Raw genomic sequence first — 27375 nt, 5'->3', positions numbered from 1 at the left:
TGTGCTGGGTATAGGGTGTGCTGGGTACAGTGTGTGCCAGGTATTCTGTGTGCTGGGTACAGTGTGTGCTAGGTACAGTGTGTGCTAGGTACAGTGTGTGCTAGGTACAGTGTGTGCTAGGTACAGTGTGTGCTAGGTACAGTGTGTGTTAGGTACAGTGTGTGCTAGGTACAATGTGTGCTAGGTGATCTGCGAGGTAGGTACTCTGTGTGCTAGGTACAGTGTGTGCTATGTATAGGGTGTGCTGGGTACAGTGTGTGCTGGGTACAGTGTGTGCTAGGTACAGTGTGTGCTAGGTACAGTGTGTGTTAGGTACAGTGTGTGCTAGGTACAATGTGTGCTAGGTGATCTGCGAGGTAGGTACTCTGTGTGCTAGGTACAGTGTGTGTTGGGTACAGTGTGTGCTGGGTACAGTGTGTGCTGGGTACAGTGTGTGCTGGGTACAGTGTGTGCTGGGTACAGTGTGTGCTGGGTACAGTGTGTGCTGGGTACAGTGTGTTCTAGGTACAGTGTGTTCTAGGTACAGTGTGTTCTAGGTACAGTGTGTTCTAGGTACAGTGTGTTCTAGGTACAGTGTGTTCTAGGTACAGTGTGTTCTAGGTACAGTGTGTTCTAGGTACAGTGTGTTCTAGGTACAGTGTGTTCTAGGTACAGTGTGTGTTAGGTACAGTGTGTGTTAGGTACTCTGTGTGCTAGGTTCTCTGTGTGCTAGGTACAGTATGTGCTAGGTACAATGTGTGCTAGGTACAATGTGTGCTAGGTTCAATGTGTGCTAGGTTCAATGTGTGCTAGGTACTGCATGTGCCAGGCAAGGGTGGTGCCGGGTACGGCGTGTGCTAGGTACAGTGTGAGCTAGGTACGGTGTGAGCTAGGTACAACAGGTACAGGAATTGCGTGCTAGGTACGGTGTGTGCTGGGTACAATGTGTGCTAGGTACAATGTGTGCTAGATACAATATGTGTTAGGCGCTGCATGTGCTAGGTAAGGGGGGTGCCGGGTACGGCGTGTGCTAGGTACGGTTTGAGCAAAGTACAGTGTGTGCTAGGCACAGTGTGTGCTAGGTACAATATGTGCTAGGTACAATGTGTGCTAGGTGCAATGTGTGCTAGGTGCAATGTGTGCTAGGTGCAATGTGTGCTAGGTGCAATGTGTGCTAGGTACAATGCGTGCTAGGTACAATGCGTGCTAGGTGCAGTGTGTGCTAGGCGCAGTGTGTACTAGGTTTAATATGTGCTAGGTTCAATTTGTGCTAGGTGCTGCATGTGCCAGGCAAGGGAGGTGCCGGGTACGGCGTGTGCTAGGTACAGTGTGAGCTAGGTACAGTGGGTACTAAGTATCATGTGTGTTAAGTACGGTGTGTGCTGGGTACAATGTGTGCTGGGTACAGAGTGTGCTGGGTGCTCTGTGTGCTAGACTCTCTGTGTGCTAGGTACAGTGTGTGCTAGGTGCAGTGTGTGCTAGGTACAATGTGTGCTAGTTGCAGTGTGTGCTAGGTACAGTGTGTGCTAGGCACAGCGTGTACTAAGTTTAATATGTGCTAGGTTCAATGTGTGCTAGGTACTGCATGTGCCAGGCAAGGGAGGTGCCGGGTACGGCGTGTGCTAGGTACAGTGTGAGCTAGGTACAGTGGGTACTAAGTATCATGTGGGTGCAGTTTGTGCTGGGTACAGTTTGTGCTGGGTGCAGTGTGTGCTGGGTGCAGTGTGTGCTGGGTGCAGTGTGTGCTGGGTGCAGTGTGTGCTGGGTACAGTGTGTGCTGGGTACAGTGTGTGCTGGGTACAGTGTGTGCTGGGTACAGTGTGTGCTGGGTACAGTGTGTGCTGGGTACAGTGTGTGCTGGGTACAGTGTGAGCTGGGTACAGTGTGAGCTGGGTACAGTGTGAGCTGGGTACAGTGTGAGCTGGGTACAATGTGGGCTGGGTACTATGTGTGCTAAATACAATGCGTGTTAGGTACAATGTGTGCTAGGTACAATGTGTGCTAGGTGCAGCGTGCGTTAGATGCAATGAGTGCTGGCTACAGTGTGTGCTAGGTACAGTGTGTGCTAGGTACAGTGTGTGCTAGGTACAGTGTGTGCTAGGTATAGGGTGTGCTGGGTACAGTGTGTGCTGGGTACAGTGTGTGCTGGGTACAGTGTGTGCTAGGTACAGTGTGTGCTAGGTACAGTGTGTGCTAGGTACAGTGTGTGCTAGGTACAGTGTGTGCTAGGTACAGTGTGTGCTGGGTACAGTGTGAGCTGGGTACAATGTGGGCTGGGTACTATGTGTGCTAAATACAATGCGTGTTAGGTACAATGTGTGCTAGGTGCAGCGTGCGTTAGATGCAATGAGTGCTGGCTACAGTGAGTGCTAGGTTCACTGTGTGCTAGGTACTGCGTGTACTAGGTAAGGTAGGTGCCGGGTTGTGCTAGGTATGATGTGTGCTAGGTACAAGGTATGCTGGGTACAATGTGGGTTAAGTACAGTGTGTGCTAGGTATATTGTGTGCTGGGAACTGTGTGCGCTGGGTATGGGTTAAGCTAAATATAACGAGTGAAGTACAGCGAATGTGTGCTGCGTACGGCATGTGCTAGGTGTAATGAGTGCCAGGTGCAGTGGGTGTTAGACACAATAAGTGCTGGGTAAAGTATGTACTAGACACAATGTGCATCTTACTTGTCTTTGGAATTAAACCTAATTTACAAGTATCGCCCCTCCCCCCCCCAATTTCTAGAGCCCACACTAGGGTTCCACCTTGGTGAACTATTTTCACCACATATCCCTGCAATTTACTTATGATATATCAACTTTTGAACAGCTATTGCAATCGGACCTGCGTGTCCGATCCTTTTGTTTGTGTATGCTTGAACAGGGGTCCTGTGTCCCCCCAAATGTTTCCTTTCCCTGCAATTTATCTACGATATATCAATGTTTGCACAGCTATTGCACCTGCGTGTCCGATCCTTTTGTTTGTGTATGTCAGATCAGGGGTCCTGCGTGTCCCTAAATGTTACCTCTTATTCTAAAACCGAATAAAAATTTAGAAAAAAATAAATAAATAAAAAAATAAAAAAAAAATAATAATCCATTCAATCTTAAATTCACTAGTTCAATAACAAAGGATTTTATTGATTTTTTGAACTTAACATTATATATAGATGGGTCGCAAAAAATAGCTGTTAAGAACTTTAGAAAAAATATAGACAGGAATAATTTTCTGAGTGCAGATAGTGGCCATTTGGAAAAATGGATCCAAAATGTACCCTTAGGACAATATCAACGTCTTAAGAGGAACTGCAATAAAGATTCAGACTTCCAGAAGGAAGCAGAAATTCTTTCAAATAAATTTAGAGACAAGGGCTATAGGGAGAATTGGCTGTTAGAAGCAAAAAATAAAGTTGATGTAATATCAAGAGAACAACTATTAATCCCTAAATCAGAGAAAGTATTCATTCCTCATAAGGGTACAAGTGTATCTGAGGATCCATTATTTATTACAACCTGAAGGCTCTAATCAGATACGTAAAATACTTACAAAAAATTGGAAAATCCTGAAACAAGATCTGATTTTGAATCCAATATTAGGAGATAAACCAAAAACTGTTTTTAAGAAAAATAGGGATTTAAAACACTCCTTGGCGCCTTCAAAATTAAAAAGTGCACAGTTAATAATTCCTGTATCAAATTGGCTATCATCACAACCTGGAACATTTCAGTGTAAAAAAAGATCTTGCAATATGTGTGATTATGTTATACAAAGTAATATGTTCTCTAACGCTATAGGGGATAAAAACTATAATATGAAATATAGATGCACCTGCGAGTCTACCTATGTAGTATATCAACTTATTTGTCCATGTAATAAAATCTACTAAGAGAAAAATAAAAAAGAGACTTTGGGAACACACTAATAATATATCCAAGGCAGTAGTCAAACATAATGCGATGGATCACTTTAGAGATTTTCATGTCAGTAATCCCGAGGGTTTAAAAATTAAAATAATTGATTGGATCCCACATAAATCAGAAGGGACCAATAGGCTTACAAAACTCAGAAGGAGAGAGACATTCTGGATTACGGAACTTAAAAGTCTGCATCCAGTTGGTTTAAATATGGACTTAGATTTGGCAGCGTTCTCTGTATAAAAAGACATTGTATCCTTAGATATGAACAGTTAGTAACTATTATTGGACTGTTTATAATAAAAGATTAAATAGATGGATAGTTTGCAAAATATATAATATTATCTAAGTCCCCCTAGCACCGATAAGGTTACAAACTTTTTATAGGACCATCAGCAAGTATAGGAGCAGGTGTCACACTTATTTCTTCCAGCTTAAGAGTGTTAGCCAGTTGTATTACTATCCCTTACTTAGGGAACTATTTTAGATAAAATGTTGTGATCATTTTGAAGATGTATATGATTATAGATAGGATTCAATCTGCTTATTTGCTGTAATATTCTCTCTATGTGACATAATTTGAGACTTAAATATTGTACAAATAAATAAATACATATGTATTGGGAAATGATGCTCAACTTATTAGATGATGAACTTTAGGACCCAGGAATGACAAATACAGCTATTCGGGCCGGCTCCCTTTATGTCACTTCCTGTACAGGTATCATTTTGACGATGTATATGGTTATAGATAGGATTCAATCTGCTTATTTGCTGTAATATTCCTGCTATGTGACATAATTTGAGACTTATGTATTTATTTATTTGTACAATATTTATGTTAAATGTGTGTATTGGGAAATGGTCCTCAACTTATTAAATGATGAACTTTAGGACCCAGGAGTGACAAATACAGCTATTCGAGCCGACTCCCTTTATGTCACTTCCTGTACAGGTATTTTAAATTTGGGCTGTTCATGCAAAAGGGTATACGTTAATCAAAAGGTACCCCTGTGCAAACGAAACGCATAGGGTTTTTTAAGCAGTTCAACGTACACGAAACTGCATTTTAGCCGGTATTGGAGTGTTCTGATGTGAAAAGGCGTCTGAGTGAAAGATTAAAGGAGTTGGAATTACATTGACATTCTAAAGTAAACAGTTATAAAGACTGTATGGGACCTCCTCACTAGGAACGCTAGAAATCCACACTCTGCATAGAACTAATATTCCATCTGGTTATTTACGGACAGTCACAGATTTGCATCTTTTGGATGATGTGCCTATTGACCACTTTTATTCTGTAAGTGCAATGTATGCTTAATTGCGCTAATATTAAAATTGTATCTATACTACCTTGAATCGGTGGGCGCTGTGTGTTTATATCTTTCAGCTACCTTTTCTTGTTGGGACCAAAGCACCCGGAATACACACTAAGCTGCAACCGAAGAAAAGGGAATCAGTTATTTAAACTCTCCATACAGTGTTTGTGCAAGTACTTTTGTGTACAAATATTTGTTTTTACATTATTGATAACATATACATGTGTATACATTTTTTAATTATTTTAGTATTTTCCATTTAATTGATATCTTATTCTAATCCAGTGTGCGCTGATATTTTTATTCAAATATTATGTTAAATGTTAAATGTTATTATGTTAAATCTGTTTTCCTTGATCTTGACACTAACAGAAAAATGGAGTGGAAGCTGATACGGAGAACTTCAAATTTTTGGCAAAAACAAAATCTGACTTTAATATAACTTTGAAGTGACAGTAAACATAAAATTAAAAAAATTGCATTGAAAAGTATTGCATTACATTAGATGTATAACGTACTTAAGTTACTGTGCAGAATTGCTACATGAGCTGTCTCACAGAATCTGCTGACTAAACAGCAGAGCCTCAGCAGCATACTGTGGTAGCAGACTCTGAGGTGATAGTAAGGCATATGGATGCACTGTCTGCCTTCACTTTCATTAAAAGGGACATGAAACCCAAATCTTTTATTTCATGAGGACAGAGCATAGCATTTTAAACACCTTTCCAATTTACTTGTATTATCAATTTTGCTTCATTCTGCTGGGATCTAGCTGAATACATCGGGTGAGCTAATCGGCTGGCTACCAGTAGTGCAAACACTGCAACCCTCTGGGTTTCATGGAGCAATAAAAAAAAAAGAAAGAAAAAAAAGCTGATAAGAAGGGAGTCTGGCTTTAAGAAGCTTGAACGAGTATGGGAGCTGGAATGAAAAGACCCTTTTCATAGCAGTTAAAAAAATGTAACAAATCTAATGCCATGCAATTATTTAACTTTATTGTACTTTTTTTTTTTCTTTATTTTTTTTTTTTTAAATACTATTGACTGTCCCTTTAAGGCATAGTGTTAAAACTAAATGTATGCTTACCTGATAAATTATTTTCTTTCAGAATCATGATGGTCCACAGTCCTCTATAACATATGGGATATATGTCTCGCCACCAGAAGGAGGTCAAGAACCTGTACAAGAGCTTTAAAACCCTCCCACCTCTCTCTTAGTTTCACATATAGCCAATTAGAGAAAAAGGAAAATAAAGGTAGGAAAGACAAAGCAGGGTCTATAGCGGTGTAATAAGAAATGTCACCTAACATGAGCGGGGCCTGTGGACCATTATCATTACGAAAGAAAATAATTTATCAGGTAAGCATAAATTTGGTTTTCTTATGTAAAATGATGATGGTCCACAGTCCTCCATAACATATGGGATCAAGGTAAGCAGATGGTCTATGTTACCGTAAGGGTGGAAGCAATTTTCTCTGACAGTTCATAGATAGACGAAAGCGCAGCCTGAAGGCCTTTCCTGCCAAAAGCTGCTTGTGAAGAAGCAAAAACATCAAAATTATAACATTTGGAAAAAAGTATGCAGAGAAGACCATGTGGCAGCTTTGCAAATCTGCTCCAAAGATGCATCATTCTTAAAGGCCTACAATGTTGCCACTGCTTTTGTAGAGTGAGATGAGATACGTTTAGGAGGCGACTAATCCACCACCAAGTAATCCTTGTGAATCCCTTTAAAGGACCAGTCAACACATTACATTTGCATAATCAACAAATGCAAGATAACAAGACAATGCAATAGCACTTAGTCTGAACTTCAAATGAATAGTAGATTTTTTTATAACAAATTTCAAAGTTATGTATATTTCCACTCCCCTTGTACCATGTGATAGCAATCAGCCAATCACAAATGCATATATGTATAGTCTGTGAATTCTTGCACATGCTCAGTAGGATCTGGTGACTCAAAAATTGTAAATATAAAAGACTGTGCACATTTTTTTTAATGGAGGTAAATTGGAAAGTTATTTAAAATTACATGCTGTATCTGAATCATGAAAATTTAATTTAACCTGAGTGTCCCTTTAAGCCAAGAAGCCAACGCTACCGTAGTGTAACTTTTTTGTCCTTTACAAGTCCCAGAGTAATGAATAAACAAACTAGAAGTTTTTCTGAATTCTTTAGTAGCTTGGAGATAGAACTTCAAAGCTCTGACCACATCCAAATTATGCAACAATCTATCCTTAGAGTTAGCAGTGTGTTGACACAAAGATGGAACAATTTCTTGATTAAAAATGGAGAATCACAAGAAAATGCTGACAATTCAGAAAGAGATTGCTAATAAGAAAAGTACTTTCCAGGACAACAGCATGATGTCAATGGAGTGCATTGGTTCAAAGGGAGAGCCTTGTAATACTGAAAGGATGAGGTTTAAATTCCAGGGTGGAGAAATAGAATTAGGCCAGTTGTAAAACCTAACTAATGACAAGACAAAAGTCTGAACATCAGGAAGTTTAGCCAACTTCCTAAAAAAAAAAAAAGAACAATTCAAGAAGAAATTTGATCTTTGAGGGAACTAGCTGGCAAACTCTTGTCAAGGCCACCCTGTAAGAACTGAAGAATTCTAGGAATCCAAAAGGAACACCAAAATAACCCTTTGGAAGAGCACCACACAAAATTTGCTTTCCAAATTTTTGCTCTAAATCTTTTGAATCACAGGTTTTCTATCCTGTATGAGAGTGTCAATAACCAAATCTGAGAATCCTCTATGTTTTAAAACTAGGCGTTCAACCTCAATGCCGTTAAATTTAGAGATTTGAGATCCTAATGGAACAGAGGACCTTGTGATAACAGGTTTCATGTCAGAGGAAGAAGCCATGGAGGAGATGAGGGCATCTGCACTAAATCCGCATACCATGTCCTGCAGGGCCAGGATGGAACAATTAATATTCCTGACACTGACTCCTGTTTGATCCGAGCAATGACTCTCGGAAGAAGAACAGAAGAAACACATATGCTAGAAACTCCCATGGTCATACCAAGGCGTCTATCATGTGAGCCTTTGGGTCTTTTGATCTTGCACAATACCTTTGAAGTTTGTGATTTAAGTGAGAAGCCATCAAATTTATGTCTGGTAGGCCCCATTTGATCACTAATTGAGTAAATATGTTCTAATGGAGAGACCATTCTCCTGGAGGAACCGATTGATGGCTGAGGTAATCCGCCTACTATTTGTTCACACCTGGTATGTGAAAAGGAAGAATTGATTCCTCTCTGCCCAGAACAGAATCTGATACACTTCCTGCATGGCCAGTGAACTGTGTGTACCTCTTTGATTTATGTAGACCACCACTATCATGTTGTCCGACTGGATACATTTTTCCTCCTTCAACAGGCGTCAGGACTGAAGAGCCAAAAGAATCGCTCGAAGTTCAAGAATGTTTATTGATAACCTTGCCTCTAAAGGAGACCAGACTCCTTGTGCTCTTTAAAAATTCCAGACTGCACCCCGCCTGAGAGCGATTTGTTGTTCCAAATGCAGATAAATCTTTGACCACTGACTGAGCATGGACAGTTGAAGGGGATGCAAGTGAAGACGGGCAAAAGGAACCATGTCAGAAGCAGCTACCATAAGACCCGCCACCTCCATGCACTGAGCTACAGATGGAAATGGAGTACTTTGCAGGGAGAGACATGCTATCTTAAGTTTTATCCTGCGTGGTTCTGTCAGGAACAGGACTGAGGATCTATTATGACTCCTAGAAATGTTACCCTTGTAGCAGGATATAATGAGCTTTTGGGAACATCCTGTAACCCTGTGAAATGATATTTCGAGCCCAGAGGTCCTGGACTGACTTGAACCAGGCCTTATGAAAAAGACTCAGTCTGCACCCTACAAAAACAGAATCTGGCCCGGGGCCACACCTTTATGCCGATTTAGTGGTGGTGTTGGACTTTTTGCTCTTTGCTCATGAAGAACCAGGCTTCCAGGCCAACTTGGAGGGCTCAGATTTCTGGGAAGACGAAGACTTCTGATCTCCTGAGGAGCAAAAAGAACAAAACCGATTCTCTCGTCCGTTCTTTTCCTTGGATTTTTTTAGTAGACACCATTTTGGCTAAGGAATCACACCAGAGTGATCCCGCTGCAGCCACACAGATGAGAGAGACCGATTTGAAGAAAGAGCTTCCTTAAGAAGACTCCAATTTGTGGAGTGCTATCCTCCATAGAGATAGTTGTACGTTTGGCAAGGGTAGAAATAGCTCCATCAACTTTTTCTCCACACTTCCACATTCTGTTCTGGAATGGGGTACATTTTCTTAAATCTGGAGAAGGAGCTAAAGGCATGCCTGGCTTTTTCAATTCCTTGGCAATATAGTCAGAGACTATAGGGACCTGAAATACCTGTGAATTTTTAGTGGAGCTTTGAAATATTTAACTGCTTAACAGGTTTGTATTCAGCAGGCTTTTCCTCAGAATTTTCTAGAGTTTTTTTTTTTTTTTTTAAATCTCATGCAATAAGCTACAGATATATTTGACTTTAAATCCAAAGGCATTGTCATATTCAGGATCAGGAACATGTTTCTGTTCATCCGATGACACTTCAGCATCGGAACTAGAAATGTTTGCATCCTCAGAGTCAGAGCTCTGTAAGAGAGCAGGAATTTGCGGTTGAGATGAAGATTTTTTGCACATTAACCCCAGATTTACCCTTAAGTTTACATGGTTTGGGGACAGCCACCACACAATGTGTCACAATTTTGTACTTGCGATTTTTTAATTCAGGAGTAAAATCAAGTATTGGGCAAACTTCCCTCGGAAAAGTGGATGGTTGAAGTTGGCAAAATCCAAGGTATACAATTCTCACAAATTTGATTGAGCTGGCATACTGGAACAGATTTACAAAATAAACATATATATGTAGACAGAGGGATATCAGAAACTCTATAGAGATATGGGGACAGAGTAATTTTGTTCCATTTTTTGCTTATAATAAAGTATGCAATGACACCCTATATAAGGATTAGTACAGAACATAACTGGCAGAGAGCCCTCTACACTATGTTTACACTCCCTCAGACACCTACATTTTTCCTCAGTGTAGTTAAAACTACAGCCCTTATGTATAGTGAATAGTCCCTAAATACCCCCTGGCAGCTCCTGTATGGGTACTAACCTTTCCTGGGTTTGGAAGGCACTGAAAGCATATTTGGAATCTGGTCCAAAACGGCAGAATCACAATTAATGACTGTAGAGACTCCAGACTGAGGAGAAAAGCCCCGGAACACTGAGGGTGTGGGGCTGCTGCCGGGAGAAAAGCCAGTGCTGCAGCAAATAGGTTAATATAACTTTTGTTCCCCCCCCCCCCCCCAGTAAAATAAGTGTGCACCAAGCATAACACAAAAATTAAACTAATAAAATAATGTTCCCCTGCCTAACCGGAGCCTCCTCTACTAAGCCACTAACTGCACTGAGCAGATGGCGGTTTCTTAAAGGTCCATACACCTATTTTAAAAAAGTGCCCCCATAAGTGTCTCCATAGCTGCCTGGCTTCCCTGACTATGTCCCTGATAAGGATAGGGTAGGTAGGAACCTGAAAAGGAGAAAAGAAAATGTGTGTCATGAGGAGAGCAAGTTAAGTCCCATGGATATGCTGTACCTACAAATAGCCTCTCAACTGGCTTACCAGACATGTCAAATAAATGTCAATGCAGCTGTAACCAGTACAAAGCCCATCCAGTGCAGGCATCGAGTACTGCAGAGGATTGCAGTAGGAAATACCTGTGTCCCTCAGGGGGAGACTAAGAATGAGTCCCCGCGATGCCTAAGGGTAGTTATGGCTGAAGTCCCATAAGGAAATACTGAGCACATAACAGGATATTCCTATGTCCATTATTATTATTATTAGTATCGGTTATTTGTATAATTCAGCTGCTGTGAAGATTCTTTTCTGTCTTCCTTGTAAATTAAACTCACCAGGGACACTTGGTTTCACATAGGTCTGAGCTCCCAATTTTTAATCCATAAGCAAGTAGCTTGAAACACTTCTATTCTCAACCAACTCCTACAAGACCAATAACAAAACTAAGAGAGAGATGGGAGGTGAGGGGGGTTTAAAGCTCTTTTATGGGTTCTTGACTTCCTCCTGGTGGCGGAAAATATACCCCATATGTTATAGAGGACTTCATACAGACTATAAAGATACTTAAAACCTTTAAATCACTGCTCCACTCTCATATATATTATTGTCTCTCTCCTAATGATCTTAGATTTATTTCTGATTACCTTCTCAAACTAGACATTTTTCAGCTTCCAACTCTATAGAATTCTATATGTTGTAGTTCCCAACTGTATAAAGTGTTTTAAATAAACTCAGCTTTTGAAAGAAGCATATTATATGTTTGTTTTATTACCATTTAAAAAATTTCTTAGGTTCTTTCAATCTTCCCCATTTTCTCTAGAATTATAAGCACTCAAAATGAGGGGGCTCAAATAGTTTAGATTTCTGTACGAACTTATTGTCATACTAATAATGTAGCAACAGAATCCATTGAGTATAGCTTTTAAAGGGGGCACTAAACACATGTTATGTCCCTTCCTTCTAATCATGGGTTCTGCCATTATGGAACCTATGTTACACTACAAACCTAGGTGCAAACATATCAACACTGGAATATAGTAAAAGATTTCAACATGGCGGCACCCATGACTATAGGAAGGCAGGGAATAACCTTAATACTATGCTTATAAAATGTATTTAGTGTTTTTTAATCTCCTAAATAAATAATTATACTCTGTTAACTCAATATACACACTGCTTAGGAGGGTATAATCAAAACTATGAGATATAGAGAGCTCAGCATTATAAAGACATCACTGTTCAGTAAATATAATTCACATTCAAATCTTCAATGACTATATATGTAGTAGATAGTGTTTAGTTTTCAATAAATTCTGGAGTGCTTTGCGGTCCTATGTCGGAATATATCCGCTACTGTTTGCAGTATCACACACACACGAAAGAGAGAGAGAGAGAAAGAGAAAGAGAAAAAGAGAGAGAGAGAAAGAGAGAAAAAGAGAGAGAGAGAGATTAAATGAATGTTTGTTTTTTTCCCTTAAATTAATTAAGATCTGCTGGCACACTAAGTGAAAATTAATAGGACCGTAAAGGGTCAAACTGGTCAATAATTACTGTTAACATAATGGGTGGAGATATTTCAGTGAACACCTACCTCAAATTTTGGGGCTTCTGTCCAAGAGTCCAGTTGGAAAGAGAAAGACAGACCACGGAAATTGAGGTGGAATAGCTGTTCTGCAGAGTTGTAAACTGAAGTAGAGAAACAATATATAAACCAATATAAAATCCACCACATCAGTACCACCTAGATTGTCTGAGTCCACAACAGATGTAAAGATCATCCTTTACCTTCAAAGTTACAAATTTCCCAAACCACCAGGCTATATATGGACCCTCCCCAGCTAGGCCAAAATTATCCAAAGGACAGCAATATTGTATGCATATATTATCACCCCATAACCTTAAGAGACTGCATGTGTCCCCTATGCTCAACTACAGTCACACTCTAATATTCTTCAAGGCTGTGTTCACCCACCATCCCCCCAAAAAACACTTATCTACTCCTTCCATTCTAGCTTTATGTATCATTCCAGTATGTGTCCCTGTGTAATGCTCAAATAGAGCTCTAATGTATACTCACCTCCTGGATGTGTTGCCCCAAATGACTGATCAATCTGCTCTATGGTTGGTGCAATGGCCTGGGAGTTGAAATGAACACCACTGTTGGGGGTAGAGAGGAAAGTGAACAATACTTTGGGTTACACTGCATTTTTGTAATGTAACCAACAATTTACTTCTTAGAGAGTAAATGTTTATATAGAACTATACTGGGGGTTGAAGTCCCAAAATGACCCACATACACCAAGTTCTAGATTTATCTAAGCTGAGGTGAACATGGGCGTGTATATGTGCCCCTGTATGCCTCAGCTCGCCTGTGTCGAGGCGAATTTACCCGCAGGTAGTCACCATTGCACACGAGCGCAATTTTGCGCTCGCGTGCAATCCCACCCCCTGCCCGTGCACAGCCAATCACGTGCGGGCAGGAGCTGTCAGTCGCCTCGGTCGGACAAGACCGTGGAGATTGAATTTTGCCACCTTAGAGGTGGCGAAGAGGTTAGGGAAGCGGCGGTCTGGTGAACGCTGCTTGTTAAATTATGGCGAGAACTTGCAGCCGTAGGGCTTTGATAAATCGAGCCCCTAGAGGTAGCCCGCAATTGCAAACCACTTTATAGCCCATAATCTATTCTGTATGTATCAACACTCCTCATATGTTTTTTAATGTTTAAAAATAATTGTGACGCTTTAAGTATAAAGTCAATGTTGCTTCAATGTGTGAAATAGGATATACAATGATTTGCCATGAATAAATGGAAATTTAAAGGGACAGTAAACACCTTGAGATTTTTATACATAATGTTAAGTTATGCATATTGAACAACTTTGCAATATATTTTCATTGTTTATTATTTCCCCCTTTTCATGTAATTGAGCTCTGAAAATTTAGCAATTTTTAATTATCATATCTTAAAATGCACCCTGCTGACTTATCAAGGCCAAATTTTCTCCAAATTTGCTCCATATCTGTCCTTGATAGGCATCATCAGATAACAACTGCACAACAATTTACTTTATGCTAACTTTATGAACATGGATCGCCTTGTTGTCTGTGGACTAAAACCCAGATTGGCGCCTCCAAATAAGGCAAATGGTGGGTGGAGTTTAGCTATTGTAATTTTATTGCAGTAAAAAGGATTTTAATTCATTTTAAAACCACTAAGACTTGGCTAATTGTTTATTCTAGAACAACACAACAGAAATGCCTTGTAATTACAAGATGTTTACTGTCCCTTAAAATACTATCTTGCAAGGATTTGCAAAGATATAGTGGATACTTAAAAGTTGGTAAAATAAAAACAAATTTATGTAAAAATTGTAAAATACACAACTTATTCCAGTGCCAAATAAAATCTTGGATAAAAGGAGAAACAATGCAACGCGTTTCTCAGTAAAAACTGTTTCATCAGGCATGTCTCCCATAAGCTTATTTGATCCTTATATAGGGCTACGCTACTAACAATTCCCCTACTCCCACCACTCTCAAAACAAATGATATAACCAATCAAAACCCTTCATCTGCATCAACCCCCTTGCTGCAGTATAATTTGGGTCCAAAATACATGATGAGAGTATATAAAATGTTTTTTCAATAATAAATGTGAGCCTTGTGGAGTGCTCTGTAAATGAGTTTATTAATAATGTTTGTATTTGTAATAAAAAATGTCACAAATGTGTAATTTGTAAAGATTCCCTTTCTTTCGTAATTTAGGCCTGCTGATAGGTAGAAAGACATGTCAATCAAAAATACAGGTGATGGGGGGCGTGTCCGGGCAGCAGCCATGAACGGCTGCAATACTTGGAGCTCTGCATATCATCAGAATAATCCGCCGATTATCGGAGGCTATTTGACCCATTTGCTCTAACAACCTGCAAATTCAGATTTAGGACATATTGCTGTTTTGATCAATATCATTTTTGAAAGGTTTGCCTCTTCAGAAGCCCAAGTCTGGACTGTTAGAGGGAAGGCGGCAGCCATACTATTCTCTCTCTGACACCCCCCCCGGTCATCCGGGTAGAGCAGTTCTGGTAACTGCACAAATAGGAACTGTGGGGACACAAACTGAGATTTTTCTACGAACGCATGGAGGTGATTACTTGGACTCACTAGTTTGCCAGAAGTACAGAAAGGAGTACACCATTACACGGCAACTATACGCTGCTTTAACAAAATGGAGTCTGCTGGGCTACTGCTACAGGAGGTGGAGACGCTGCTTGCTGCGCACTTTGAAAGTCTCACTGTATTATTCCAAGATAGCTGGAACGCTCTCAGAGCGGAATGTGTCCTCATCACTCGGAAGCCGCAATCACCAACTACAGCCTTAACTATCTGGGACTTACCTCCTGAACAAGGACCTGCTAGGGAAAGGCTACTAGATCAGACCACCAACTCTGACCCTCACCGGCACACAGTGGATGTAACTTACCCGGGGAACATCCAACACACTTTGCTTACAGGGGTTGAGATAGAGCGCAGCCCCGATGCTCAGATTACCATAGAAGGAGAAGGCAAAGTGGACTCCATCTGTACTACAGGAAGTGAGGAACGGCCTTTCCAGATCGGATCCGACATAACGGAGCACTGTCAAGCTGAGTTGCTCGCCGAGTCGGCTGTGGAGGCCATTGAAAGTTGCGACCCGCAGCTCCAAGCAGTGGCGGACTTGATTTTGCTGATGCCGCCTCCCGGAGATAGGTCCCTGCAGGGAGCTTACGCTGTTGGCTTTTTCTGTATGGCCTCTACTGCTCCCGACACACAAGCAGGGAATATTGGAATATGGCGATTGCAGATAGTTTTGTCCCTGACTCTTGAGTTAAGTATACAGCGGCAGTTGTCCTGCTACATTTTTCTGCATCTCCTATATTCCACCTCTACTGGCAGCCATATACTCTTACAAAACCTGAGGAGGGGAGTTGGCTAGAATCTCTGGCGACTTTGAGACTTATCTCTCTAAGAACAGTAACAAATAATTTTCCTTGTTTTGTTATAAGTATAAAAGAATTTCCATATCTTATTCTGCCTCTGGCCTTATCCTACCTCTGGCCTTACCATAGTTTTCTTTAAAGGGATGGGAACTTAAAGTTCAGTTTAGATTCCTACCAGTTGCACCACCTTCCCATACAGGGTACATATGCTTTTTTTAGGTCTTAGCCCTTGCCAATTAGTTCCAGCTCTATATTACCCAAGGATCTGCTGGGTTAAGAAAGGTCATCTCTGTTTTAATATATGTTGATCTATTCCTTGGCCTATATTTTACTAACCTTGATAACAGTGTGTAACCTGTGGTTTGCACATCCGAATGTAATGACACTGTGACTGTTTTTCCTTTTTAATGCTGAATACATTAGTGCATTTTAAGTTTGTTTATTGGTGGCCTTGGCGCTAGCGGCCGTGGTGCTAGGGCCCACTATTCCTAGTATGGAAGAAGAATATTGAGCAGTTTGTCACTACATTAATCCGTATGTTATTTGGCATGCCACTAAGTATTCTTAGATACAATAAAGGTTAAATAATAGGTAACTGCTATATTTTACTTCCCACAGAGGCCTTTCTCGGTCCTTCACTTCTCCCCCACTAGTAAAACCCATATTTTACAGGTACATAAGTCCTTATTCGTACTTGGTCTAACTATTCATCTCTAGATGGATATCTCTGGCCAATGGCCTATGGGCTTGTATTTAAGTTGGTTAAGCCGGAAGCAAGTTGGCATTAGCCTGTTTAGTTTACCTCCAATCCCCACAGTCTCCTTAGCTCCCCCTTTTTTCTTTTTCTTATCATTAATGTTACAATTACACATATTCCTTCCCTAGAGGGTCCAAAAGTGGCCCCATATCATCAGATACCCACCTCCGCTATCTATCATACAATTAGTTGAAAGTCCATGAGTGACTTGTTGTACTAAGGAGGTGTAAGTACCAAATACATTTAATTAGAGGTTTGCAGTTTCTTTGGGTCACTTATGTTTATTTTATTTAGTTATATATACATCTGATACAGTTTTATCAAAAATTGTCTTATTAGTGCACTTGTGATCTGCTTTGTTTTAGTTTCTTGTATGTTATACAGAAGTTTGTGTCTCTAATAGGCCTGTCTTCATTAGTTTATTAACCAGCGACATGTAAACTTTGTGTGATATGATCACTTATGTATCTTGACCCTGCATTTTACTTCATTGTATTGACTACTGAAACCTCAATAAAAACGTTAAAACTAAAAAAAAAAAAAAAAAAAAAAAAAAAAAAAAAAAAAATACAGGTGATGGATGGCTTAATTAGCCAGTCCTATTAGCCGCAGTTGGTATGACAAGTCATCCACTTAAATTAAGGCTAAAGGACAACACCCATTATTCGGCCAGTTGTTGAAATCAGTGGGAGCATGCGCAATCAAACGCTCTCCCTATTGGTGGTAACGTGAATTACGTAACATAGATACAGCAAGGCTTTATATGGTTGCTAGCAACTGCAATGTTGTTGGCAACCACAATACACACTGCGGCTCGATAACTTATTGCACTGACATACATGCTGTATAATCATTATGTGAAAAAAAATTGGAATGTTACCCGTGTGTTATAACGATCTAAGTATGCGATCTAACTGGAGCGGCTCTTAGAATGTTACCAGATATACATCTCACTGTGTGTGGGCGCATTAGAAAAAATATATTGTAGAGCCTATGCAAAAACGATGTGATAATTCAGGATAAAGTGACTTTGTGAGAAGCCTATATAATGGCATGTGAACTGTGAAAAGTGGATGCCTCATTACTACCTACTGGGACACCTATTATAAATGGATATTCAGTGTGATCTTATGATGATATAATAATAAAATGCTAATTATGATAGGTGTGTATGTGCCTAATGTGGCGGATAAATAAAATTCTATAGTAAACACTAATCACCCATATGAAATCTATAATTAATAATAAAAAACTATAATTTATATAAATGCCATGACCATAATATGTGCCAATACATTGGCCAAAATTAATGTGAATGTATAGAAAAGTGATGAAGTTATATAAAGTGTGAAATAGGCTCTAACTATGAAAATCGGAGCATACCAATATGGTATTGGTGTTAGTATAAATACTAATATTAAATGGGGAATAGGTGACACCAAAAAGTGGCGTTAATATATATATAAAAATATATATATATATATATATATATATATATATATCAAAATATAATATAAATAGATATTGGTATTCAACTTGCTTCAATAAGTAGAGTGCAGCAAGGTGGATTCCTGCAAACTCCAGTTTACATAATAGTCAACAATAATCAGAACCTATATATGAATACATTAATGTATATAAATTCACATACACGAATTGTATAATAGATATCTATGTACATATCAGATAATGATGATACCTTAACTCTATTTTGCTAATAGCTAGATAGTATAATATAGCCCACACACGTCAGACAAAGGCAGCATAATCTAGAACTTCATTTAGCCCCATTGGAAAGAGAGTTTGAAATTTAAATATCCAATAGGTCTCCCTTTGTCTCAGTTGTGTGAACCTACTATAGCTAGGACTACTGGGGACACTCTCTAAAGGAGTAATCCTAAAGTGACATTTCCCTAGTGTGTGATTGGAACAGCAATGTCTTGAGACACTGTGTTTGGAAGATTTTTTCAACACATTCCTCATGTGCTCACCCCATCTTGTTCTGACCTTCCTACATGTGCGTCCGATGTATTGAATCCCACATCGACATGTGAGAGCATATATCACATAACTGAAGTTACATGACATATGTTCCAAGATCTGATGTTGTTCACCTGTTGTATGTGAGATTATAGAGGTCGATCCATGTGTAATAAATTTACACATGTTGCAACGTCTATTACCACATCTAAATGTACCTTTATTGTTTGAATTTCTCAATTTATTTTTCTGTGGTTTACAAGGTCTTTTGGTCATCACAACTTTACTGGGAGCTAGTTTTTGTTTTAGAGTTGGGGCTCTTCTGTAAACGATCTTAGGTTGTGGAGTTAACGTTCTCTTTAAAATAGGGTCTTTAAGTAATATAGGCCAATGTTTTTTTAGGATTCTGCTGACAGCTTTTTGATTTGAGTTGTACTGGGTTATAAAAAGGGGTTGTCCGTCCATCTGACTGGCCTCCAGTTCTTTTTTACTATTTTTTTCCGAAATCAAGAGGTCTTTTCTATCTAACAACCTTGCATTATTATAGCCAAATTCTATAAGCTCCAATGGGTAACCCTTTTCTCTAAATCTCACCTTTAATATCTCTGATTGTTCATCAAAGGTATCTATAGAGCTGCAATTACGTCTAATTCTACAAAATTGGCTAAATGGGATGTTAACTTTCCAACTGTTGAGACGATTACTGGAAAAATTAAAAAAATTATTACAGTCAACTGACTTAAAAAAGGTGGATGTGCTGATTAGGTTATCATTACCCCAAGTCAGGACCACATCCAGAAATTCAATAGTGTCTTTCTGGATGTTTGAGGTGAAACTTATACCCATATCATTATTATTAAGCCAATTGACAAACTCGGATGCCTCCATCAGTGTTCCCTCAAATATAAATAAGAAAAGGTAATCTATGTAACGGCCATAGAACACCAGATTGCCCCTCCATCTTGCATTATAAATGTAAAGTTCTTCAAATATCCCCATGAAGAGATTTGCAAAACTAGGGGCAAATCTGGTGCCCATGGCCGTTACCTTAATCTGTAAAAAAAATTGATCTAAAAACTGAAAATAGTTGTGTTGAAAAATGAAATTAATGAGAGTGATTAAATATTCCTTTTGTCTAGCAGGCATATAAATATCCCTCTCTAAAAAAATGGAAGTTGTTTTTATTCCCAAATCATGGGATATATTTGAGTAGAGGGAGCCTACATCACAAGATATCCACAATAAATTTTCTTTATGGCGTATATGTGAAAATTTTTGCAGGAGGTCAGTGGTATCTCTGATGTATGATGGAAGATGACAGACATACTTCTGCAAAAAAATATCCACATACTCACTCAATTTATCTGAGATACTATTGATTCCAGCTATAATGGGCCTGCCCGACGGGTTGGATGCCTCTTTAGCCTTAATTTAAGTGGATGACGTGTCATACCAACTGCGGCTAATAGGACTGGCTAATTAAGCCATCCATCACCGGTATTTTTGATTGACATGTCTTTCCACCTATCAGCAGGCCTAAATTACGAAAGAAAGGGAATCTTTACAAATTACACATTTGTGACATTTTTTATTACAATTACAAACATTATTAATAAACTCATTTACAGAGCACTCCACAAGGCTCACATTTATTATTGAAAAAAACATTTTATATACTCTCTTATCATGTATTTTGGACCCAAATTATACTGCAGCAAGGGGGTTGATGCAGATGAAGGGTTTTGATTGGTTGTATCATTTGTTTTGAGAGGGGTGGGAGTAGGGGAATTGTTAGTAGCGTAGCCCTATATAAGGATCAAATAAGCTTATGGGAGACATGCCTGATGAAAAAGTTTTTACTGAGAAACGTGTTGCATTGTTTCTCCTTTTATCCAAGATTTTATTTGGCACTGGAATAAGTTGTGTATTTTACAATTTTTAAATAAATTTGTTTTTATTTTACCAACTTTTAAGTGTCCACTATATCTTGGTGCTACGCTACTATTAGGGTGTGAGTCCCTAATCCCACTATCCTGCCTGTATACCTGTTTGGGCTACATCTTGGACCTGATGATCCCATGTACCTTGGAGTTGCCTGTGGGGCCTTGATCAGTTAGCTGGACTACTGCAAAAATCCAGCCTGCTCCTATGGGCATAATTGATTGCCTTTTCTACAAGTGAGTACCCTGTGCATATCTCTTATTGGTAACCCTTGAGATTCCTCATTGATCTGCACCATTGGCGCCTCTATCTATTATATCTTTATAAAAGCTAAAATTAAACCTGCAAGCTCCCTACAAGCTACCTAATTAACCCCTTCACTGCTAGCCATAATACACGTGTGATGCGAAGCGGCATTTAGCGGCCTTCTAATTACTAAAAAGAAATGCCAAAGCCATATATGTCTGATATTTCTGAAAAAGGGGATCACAGAGAAGCATTTACAACCATTTGTGCTATAATTGCACAAGCTGTTTGTAAATAATTTCAGTGAGAAACCTAAAGTTTGTGAAAAAGGGAACGATTTTTTTTATTTGATCGCATTTGGCGGTGAAATGGTGGCATGAAATATACCAAAATGGGCCTAGATCAATACTTTGGGTTGTCTACTACACTACACTAAAGCTAAAATGAACCCTTCAAGCTCCCTAATTAACCCCTGCACTGCTGGGTATAATACACGTGTGGTGCGCAGTGGCATTTAGCGGCCTTCTAATTACCAAAAATCAATGCCATGTCATATATGTCTGCTATTTCTGAACAAAGGGGATCCCAGAGAAGAATTTACAACCATTTATGCCATAATTGCACTTTTTTTGTGAAAAAGTGAACAATTTTTGTATTTGATCGCATTTGGCGGTGAAATGGTAGCATGAAATATACCAAAATGAGCCTAGATCAATACTTTGGGATGTCTTAAAAAAATATTATATATATATATATATATATATATATATATATATATATATATATATATATATATATATACATATACATGCCAAGGGATATTCAGGTATTCCTGAAAGATATCAGTGTCCCAATGTAACTAGCTGTAATTCTGAAAAAAAGTTGTTTGGAAATAGCAAAGTGCTACTTGTATTAATTGCCCTATAACTTACAAAAAAAGCAAAGAACATGTAAACATTGGGTATTTCTAAACTCAGGACAAAATTTAGAAACTATTTAGCATGGGTGTTTTTTGGTGGTTGTAGATGTGTAACAGATTTTGGGGGTCAAAGTTAGAAAAAGTGTGTTTTTTTCCATTTTTTCCTCATATTTTATAAAAAAAAAACGGACAGAAAATGTAAAAGTGCTGTGGTCATTAAGGGGTTAACGAAGATGTAAAATTGGCACTAACAGAGACTATATTTATACTCCACAATTGTTTTAGCAGTTCTTTCTATATAACCAGGCACTTTCTAAAGATAACAGAGAGAAACCTAATGTTTCAGGAGATGAATAATGCTTTAGAAAAAAAGCAGCAGTGTAACATTTCTTACCAGTATTTTAACTTCACTTTTGTTAAATCGTAGACTTCTATCACCTGGAAGAAAAGATATAGCTTTATAGCAGACTATACTAGTATACTTCTTCCTTATGTTCTCTTGTATGGACCCCTCTTCCTTCTAACAGTCTTCCCTTCCTCTCACCTTCAGTCTCTGGTTATAGGCATCAAATAGCAGTTTGATTCCATCCTGAGTCAGGTTGAGAATGAGGTCATGGCTGAGAGGACACTGTGAGAGAGCAGAACATTATACAGCGCAATGAATGTCTTATTGCACCTGCTTTAATTACATCATATAACACCTCAACCACCCAGCTATTCTATGCTTATATACAAATCAGTGCAGTTCTGTGTTGGACACTGGCAGACAATATATTGTTTTATTTGGGGTTCAAAATGTATTGTGTACAGGACTGTTTACTGTTTGCCTCTAGATAAAAATGCAAAAATCTTTAGTGGTCGATTTATCATGCTGCTGCGGACAGGGGCGTACATATGTGCCCCCGTATGCCGCCGGAATTCAGCATTGCACAAAAAAACAATATTGCGCTCTTGTGCGACGACGCCCCCTGCCCACGCACAGCCAATCATGCGCAGGCAGGAGCTGTCAATCTCCCGGGTCAGACGAGACCGGGGAGATTGAAATTCGCCGTCTTAGAGGTGGCGAAAGGTTAGGGAAGCAGCGGTTTGATGACAGCTGCTTTTTAAAATACAGACTGCAGGTTCTCTTGTGAGAACACGCAGTCGTAGGGGGTCAAAAGGCTTGCAAAGCCTTTGATAAAATAACCCCTAAAAGTGACAATGGTGTGACTCAAGTCTGGCAATTACACAGTCTGTATCAGAAGAACAGCAAAATAGTGGCAGGACTGCAATTATCTTCTAGATAACAAACAGTCTAAAATGTTCTACAGTATGGGTACTGAATATAATGCTTGGTCATGGAGGTCTGAGGGGGGGACAAGGTAGGGTAATTTCATCTGGAATATTGCTTTGTATATCCAAACATAAGCACTTACTTTATTTACTGTTTTGATGCCAATGAAATATATTTAAAATGATGTGCAGCTCATGTGCACCTTAAAGTTATGGTAAACTCTACCTTTTTTAAAATCAGATCCGGATTGGTATTGATATTTCTTTCATGTAATTGGCAAGAGTCCATGAGCTAGTGACGTATGGGATATACAATCCTACCAAGAGGGGTAAAGTTTCCCAAACCTTAAAATGCCTATAAATACATCCCTCACCACACCCACAATTCAGTTTTACAAACTTTGCCTCTCTATGGAGGTGGTGAAGTAAGTTTGTGCTTGATTTTCTTCTGTGATATATGCTTCTCAGCATTTTGAAGCCTGATTCCTCTCAGAGTACAGTGTTTGTCAGAGGGATGTGAAGAGTATCACCTATTGATTCTATGGTTTTCCTCACGGGAAATCTTTTCAAAGGTTCTCTGTTATTGGTCGTAGAGATTCATCTCCTACATCCCTTTTCAGATCGACAATATACTTTCATTTTCCATTACCTCTACTGATAACCGTTTCAGTACTGGTTTGGCTATCTGCTATATGTGGATGGGTGTCTTTCAGTATGTTTTCATTACTTAAGATACTCTCAGCTATGGTTTGGCACTTTGTATATTAATATATAGTTTTAAATATATGTATTGTACCTATATTTGCCATGAGTAAGGTTTATGTATATTTCCTTTTGCAGACTATCAGTTTCAAAATTGGGAAACATATTTAGGAAGTTATTTTTTCTTTCCTGGGGTATAGTCTTTTATTCAAATTAACTGCTTTTTCATTAATTTCCGTGGGCAAAATTAGGCTCGCGAGGTCGCAAAATACTGATATTTATTGCGTCATTCTTGGCGCAATCATTTTTTTAGTGCAAAGGTACATTCGGTGACGCAAATTCGTCATTTCCAGCGTATAAGTTGACGCCAGGTTTCCTTGCACAAGGTAGTCATTTCCGGATGTTGTTAGCGCCAAAACATTTCATAAATAATTGAATTATTTAAACCCCACTTCCTATATGCCTCTTGCCTTTTTTATGCTCAGAGGGCTATGCTGTTTGCATTTTTTTCCCATTCCTGAAACTGCCATATAAGGAAATTGATAATTTTGCTTTATATGTTGTTTTTTTCTCTTACATTTGCAAGATGTCTAAATCTGATCCTGAGTCAGAAACCACTGTTGGAACCTTGCTGCCTGATAACAGTTCTACCAAGCTAAGTGTATCTGTTGTAAATTAGCGGAGATTATGGGGCATATCTATCAAGCTCCGAATGGAACTTGATGCCCCGTGTTTCTGGCGAGCCTGTAGGCATGCCAGAAACAGCAATTATGAAGCAACGGTCACAAAGACCGCTGCTCCATAACCTGTCCGCCTGCTCTGAGCAGGCGGACAGGCATCGCCGGAAATCAACCCGATCGAGTACGATCGGGTTGACACCCCCCCTGCTGGCGGCCCATTGGTCACGAGTCTGCAGGGGGCGGCGTTGCATCAGCAGCTCTTGTGAGCTGCTGGTGCAATGCTGAATACGGAGAGCGTATTGCTCTCTGTATTCAGCGAGGTCTGGCGGACCTGATCCACACTGGCGGATCAGGTCCGCCAGACTTTGATAAATCGAGGCCTATATCTCCAGCTGTAGTATCTAACAGTTGTCATGATAAACTTTTACATGCAGAGAATGAATCCATCAGTACTAGTACAATGCCTGTTGTTCCTTCAACATCTAATGTACAAGATATACCTATGAATATAAAAGATTTAGAAGGCTTTGTCTGCTATTCCGCCTTCTAATAAACGTAAAAGTCTTTTAAAACTTCTCATAAAGTTGATGAAATTCCAAATGCCCGACAACATACTGAATTATCCTCCTCTGATGAGGATCTATCTGGTTCAGAAGATCCTACCTCAGATATTGACACTGACAAATCTACTTATCTCTTTAAGATGGAGTATATTCGTTACTTGTTAAAAGAGGTGTGGATTACTTTGGATATTGAGGAAACTAGTCCTCTTGATACTAAAACTAGTAAACGTTTAAGTTCTGTTTATAAACCTCCTGTAGTTACTCCAGAGGGTTTTCCAGTTCCTGATGCTATTTCTGATATGATTTAAAAAGGAATGGAATAGGCCTGGTACTTCTTTTATTCCTTCTAGGTTTAAAAAGTTGTATCCTTTGCCAGCAGTTAGGTTGGAGTTTTGGGAAAAAATCCCCAAAGTTGATGGGGCTATTTCTACTCTTGCCAAACGTACTACTATTCCTTTGGAAGATAGTACTTCTTTTAAGGGCCCTTTAGATAGGAAACTTGAATCTTATCTAAGGAAAGCTTATTTATTTTCTGGCTACATTCTTAGGCCTGCTATATCCATGGCTGATGTTGCAGCTACATCAACTTTTTGGTTGGAAAGCTTAGCGCAACAGGAAACGGATTCTGATTTGTCTAGCATTGTTCGCTTGCTTCAACATGCTAATCATTTTATCTGTGAGGCTATTTTTGATATCATCAATATTGATGTTAAATCTATGTCTTTAGCTATTTTAGCTAGAAGAGCTTTGTGGCTCAAATATTGGAATGCTGACATGGTATCCAAGTCTAGATTACTATCGCTGTCTTTGCAATGTAACAATTAATTTGCTTCTCAGTTGGATTCAATTATTTCAACTGTCACTGGGGGGGGAAGGGAGTTTTTTATACCTCAGGATAAAAGATCTAAGGGTAAATCTAAAGCTTCTAATCGTTTTCCTTCTTTTCGACAGAATAAGGAACAGAAAGCCAATCCTTCCCCCAAAGAATCTGGTTCCAACTGGAAACCTTCTTCAAGTTCGAATAAATCCAAGCCTTTTAAGAAACCAAAGCCAGCCCCCAAGTCCGCATGATGGTGTGGCCCTCATTCCAGCTTAGCTGGTGGGGGGCAAATTAAAAAAATTTTTAAAATATTTGTGCAGATTCTGTATTGTCTCTCAAGGGTATTGAATAGGATTCAGAGAAAGACCTCCTGTGAGAAGATTTTTTTCTCTCACACGTTCCAGCAAATCCAGTGAAGGCTCAGGCTTTTCTGAAGTGTTTTTCAGATCTAGCGCTCTCAGGGGTAATCATGCCAGTTCCGTTTCAGGAACAGGGTCTGGAGTTTTGTTCAAATCTATTCATTGTCCCAAAGAAAGAAAATTCATTCAGGCCAGTTCTGGATTTGAAAATTTTGAATCGTTTTGTAAGAGTGTCAACTTTCAAAATGGTGACTATAAGGACTATTCTGCCTTTTGTTTAGGAAGGTCATTATATGTCCACGATAGATGCTTATCTTCATATTCCGATTCATTCAGACCGCTATCGGTTTCTGAGATTCTCTTTTCTAGACAGAATTACCAATTTCTCACTCTTCCTTTTGGCCTAGCGACAGCTCCAATAATTTTTTCAAAGGTTCTCGGTGCCCTACTCTCTTTAATCAGAGAACAGGGTATTGCGGTGTTTCCTTATTTGGACAATATATTGGTACTAGCTCAGTCTTTACATTCTGCCGAATCAAAGACGAATCAACTAGTGTTGTTTCAGCAAAGACATGGTTGGAGGATCAATTTACCAAAAAGTTCCTTGATTCCTCAGATAAGGGTCACCTTTTTCTCAATCATTCACTTCAGTGGCTATGTGAATTAAAGTTTTAGGTCTCATGACTGCAGCATCGGACGCGACCCCCTTTGCTCGTTTTCATATGAGACCTCTTCAGCCTTGTATCCTGAATCAATGGTGCAGGGATTATACAAGGATATCACAATTAATATCCTTAAATCCCAATGTTCGACTCTCTCTGACTTAGTTGTTAGATCACCATCGTATAGTTCTAGGGGCCTCTTTTGTTCATCCAACCTGGACTGTAATCACAACAGATGCAAGTCTTTCAGGTTGGGGAGCTGTCTGGGGATCTCTGACAGCACAATGGGTTTGGAAATCTCACGAGGCGAGGTTACCAATCAATATTTTAGAACTCCATTGCTATTTTCAGGGCTCTTCCGGTTTGGCCTCTGTTGAAGAGAGAACCATTCATTTGTTTTCAGGAAAGACAATATCACAAACTGTGGCATTGTCAATCATCAGGGGGGGGACTCACAGTTCCCTAGTAATGAAAGAAGTTATCTTGAGTACTTTCTTGGGTGGAATCCAGTTATTGTCTAATTTCAGCGGTACATATCCCAGATGTAGGACAATTGGAGAAGCGGATTATCTCAGCCGTCAGACTTTTACATCCGGGGAGTGGTTCTCTCCATCCAGATGTGTATTTTTCAGATTGTTCAGATGTGGGGTCTTCCAGAAATAGG

The 27375-nt window shown here is 39.3% G+C and overlaps 1 protein-coding gene across 1 annotated transcript in view; it reads right to left on the bottom strand.

Moving 5' to 3' along the window:
- PHAF1 (phagosome assembly factor 1) overlaps nucleotides 1-27375 on the bottom strand; it is a 149445-nt gene that overhangs the window by 78146 nt on the left and 43924 nt on the right. Inside the window, exons 4-7 of the mRNA XM_053700334.1 lie at nucleotides 22198-22281; nucleotides 22048-22091; nucleotides 12914-12993; nucleotides 12428-12522 (exon numbers count right to left, since the gene is read on the bottom strand). Coding sequence (XP_053556309.1) covers nucleotides 12428-12522; nucleotides 12914-12993; nucleotides 22048-22091; nucleotides 22198-22281 — 303 coding nt within the window. The remainder of the gene's footprint in view (nucleotides 1-12427; nucleotides 12523-12913; nucleotides 12994-22047; nucleotides 22092-22197; nucleotides 22282-27375) is intronic.

This window comes from Bombina bombina, chromosome 1 (assembly GCF_027579735.1).
Source record: "Bombina bombina isolate aBomBom1 chromosome 1, aBomBom1.pri, whole genome shotgun sequence".
In the NCBI taxonomy this organism is placed as follows: Eukaryota; Metazoa; Chordata; class Amphibia; order Anura; family Bombinatoridae; genus Bombina; species Bombina bombina.
This window is presented reverse-complemented; position numbering and strand designations above follow the sequence as displayed.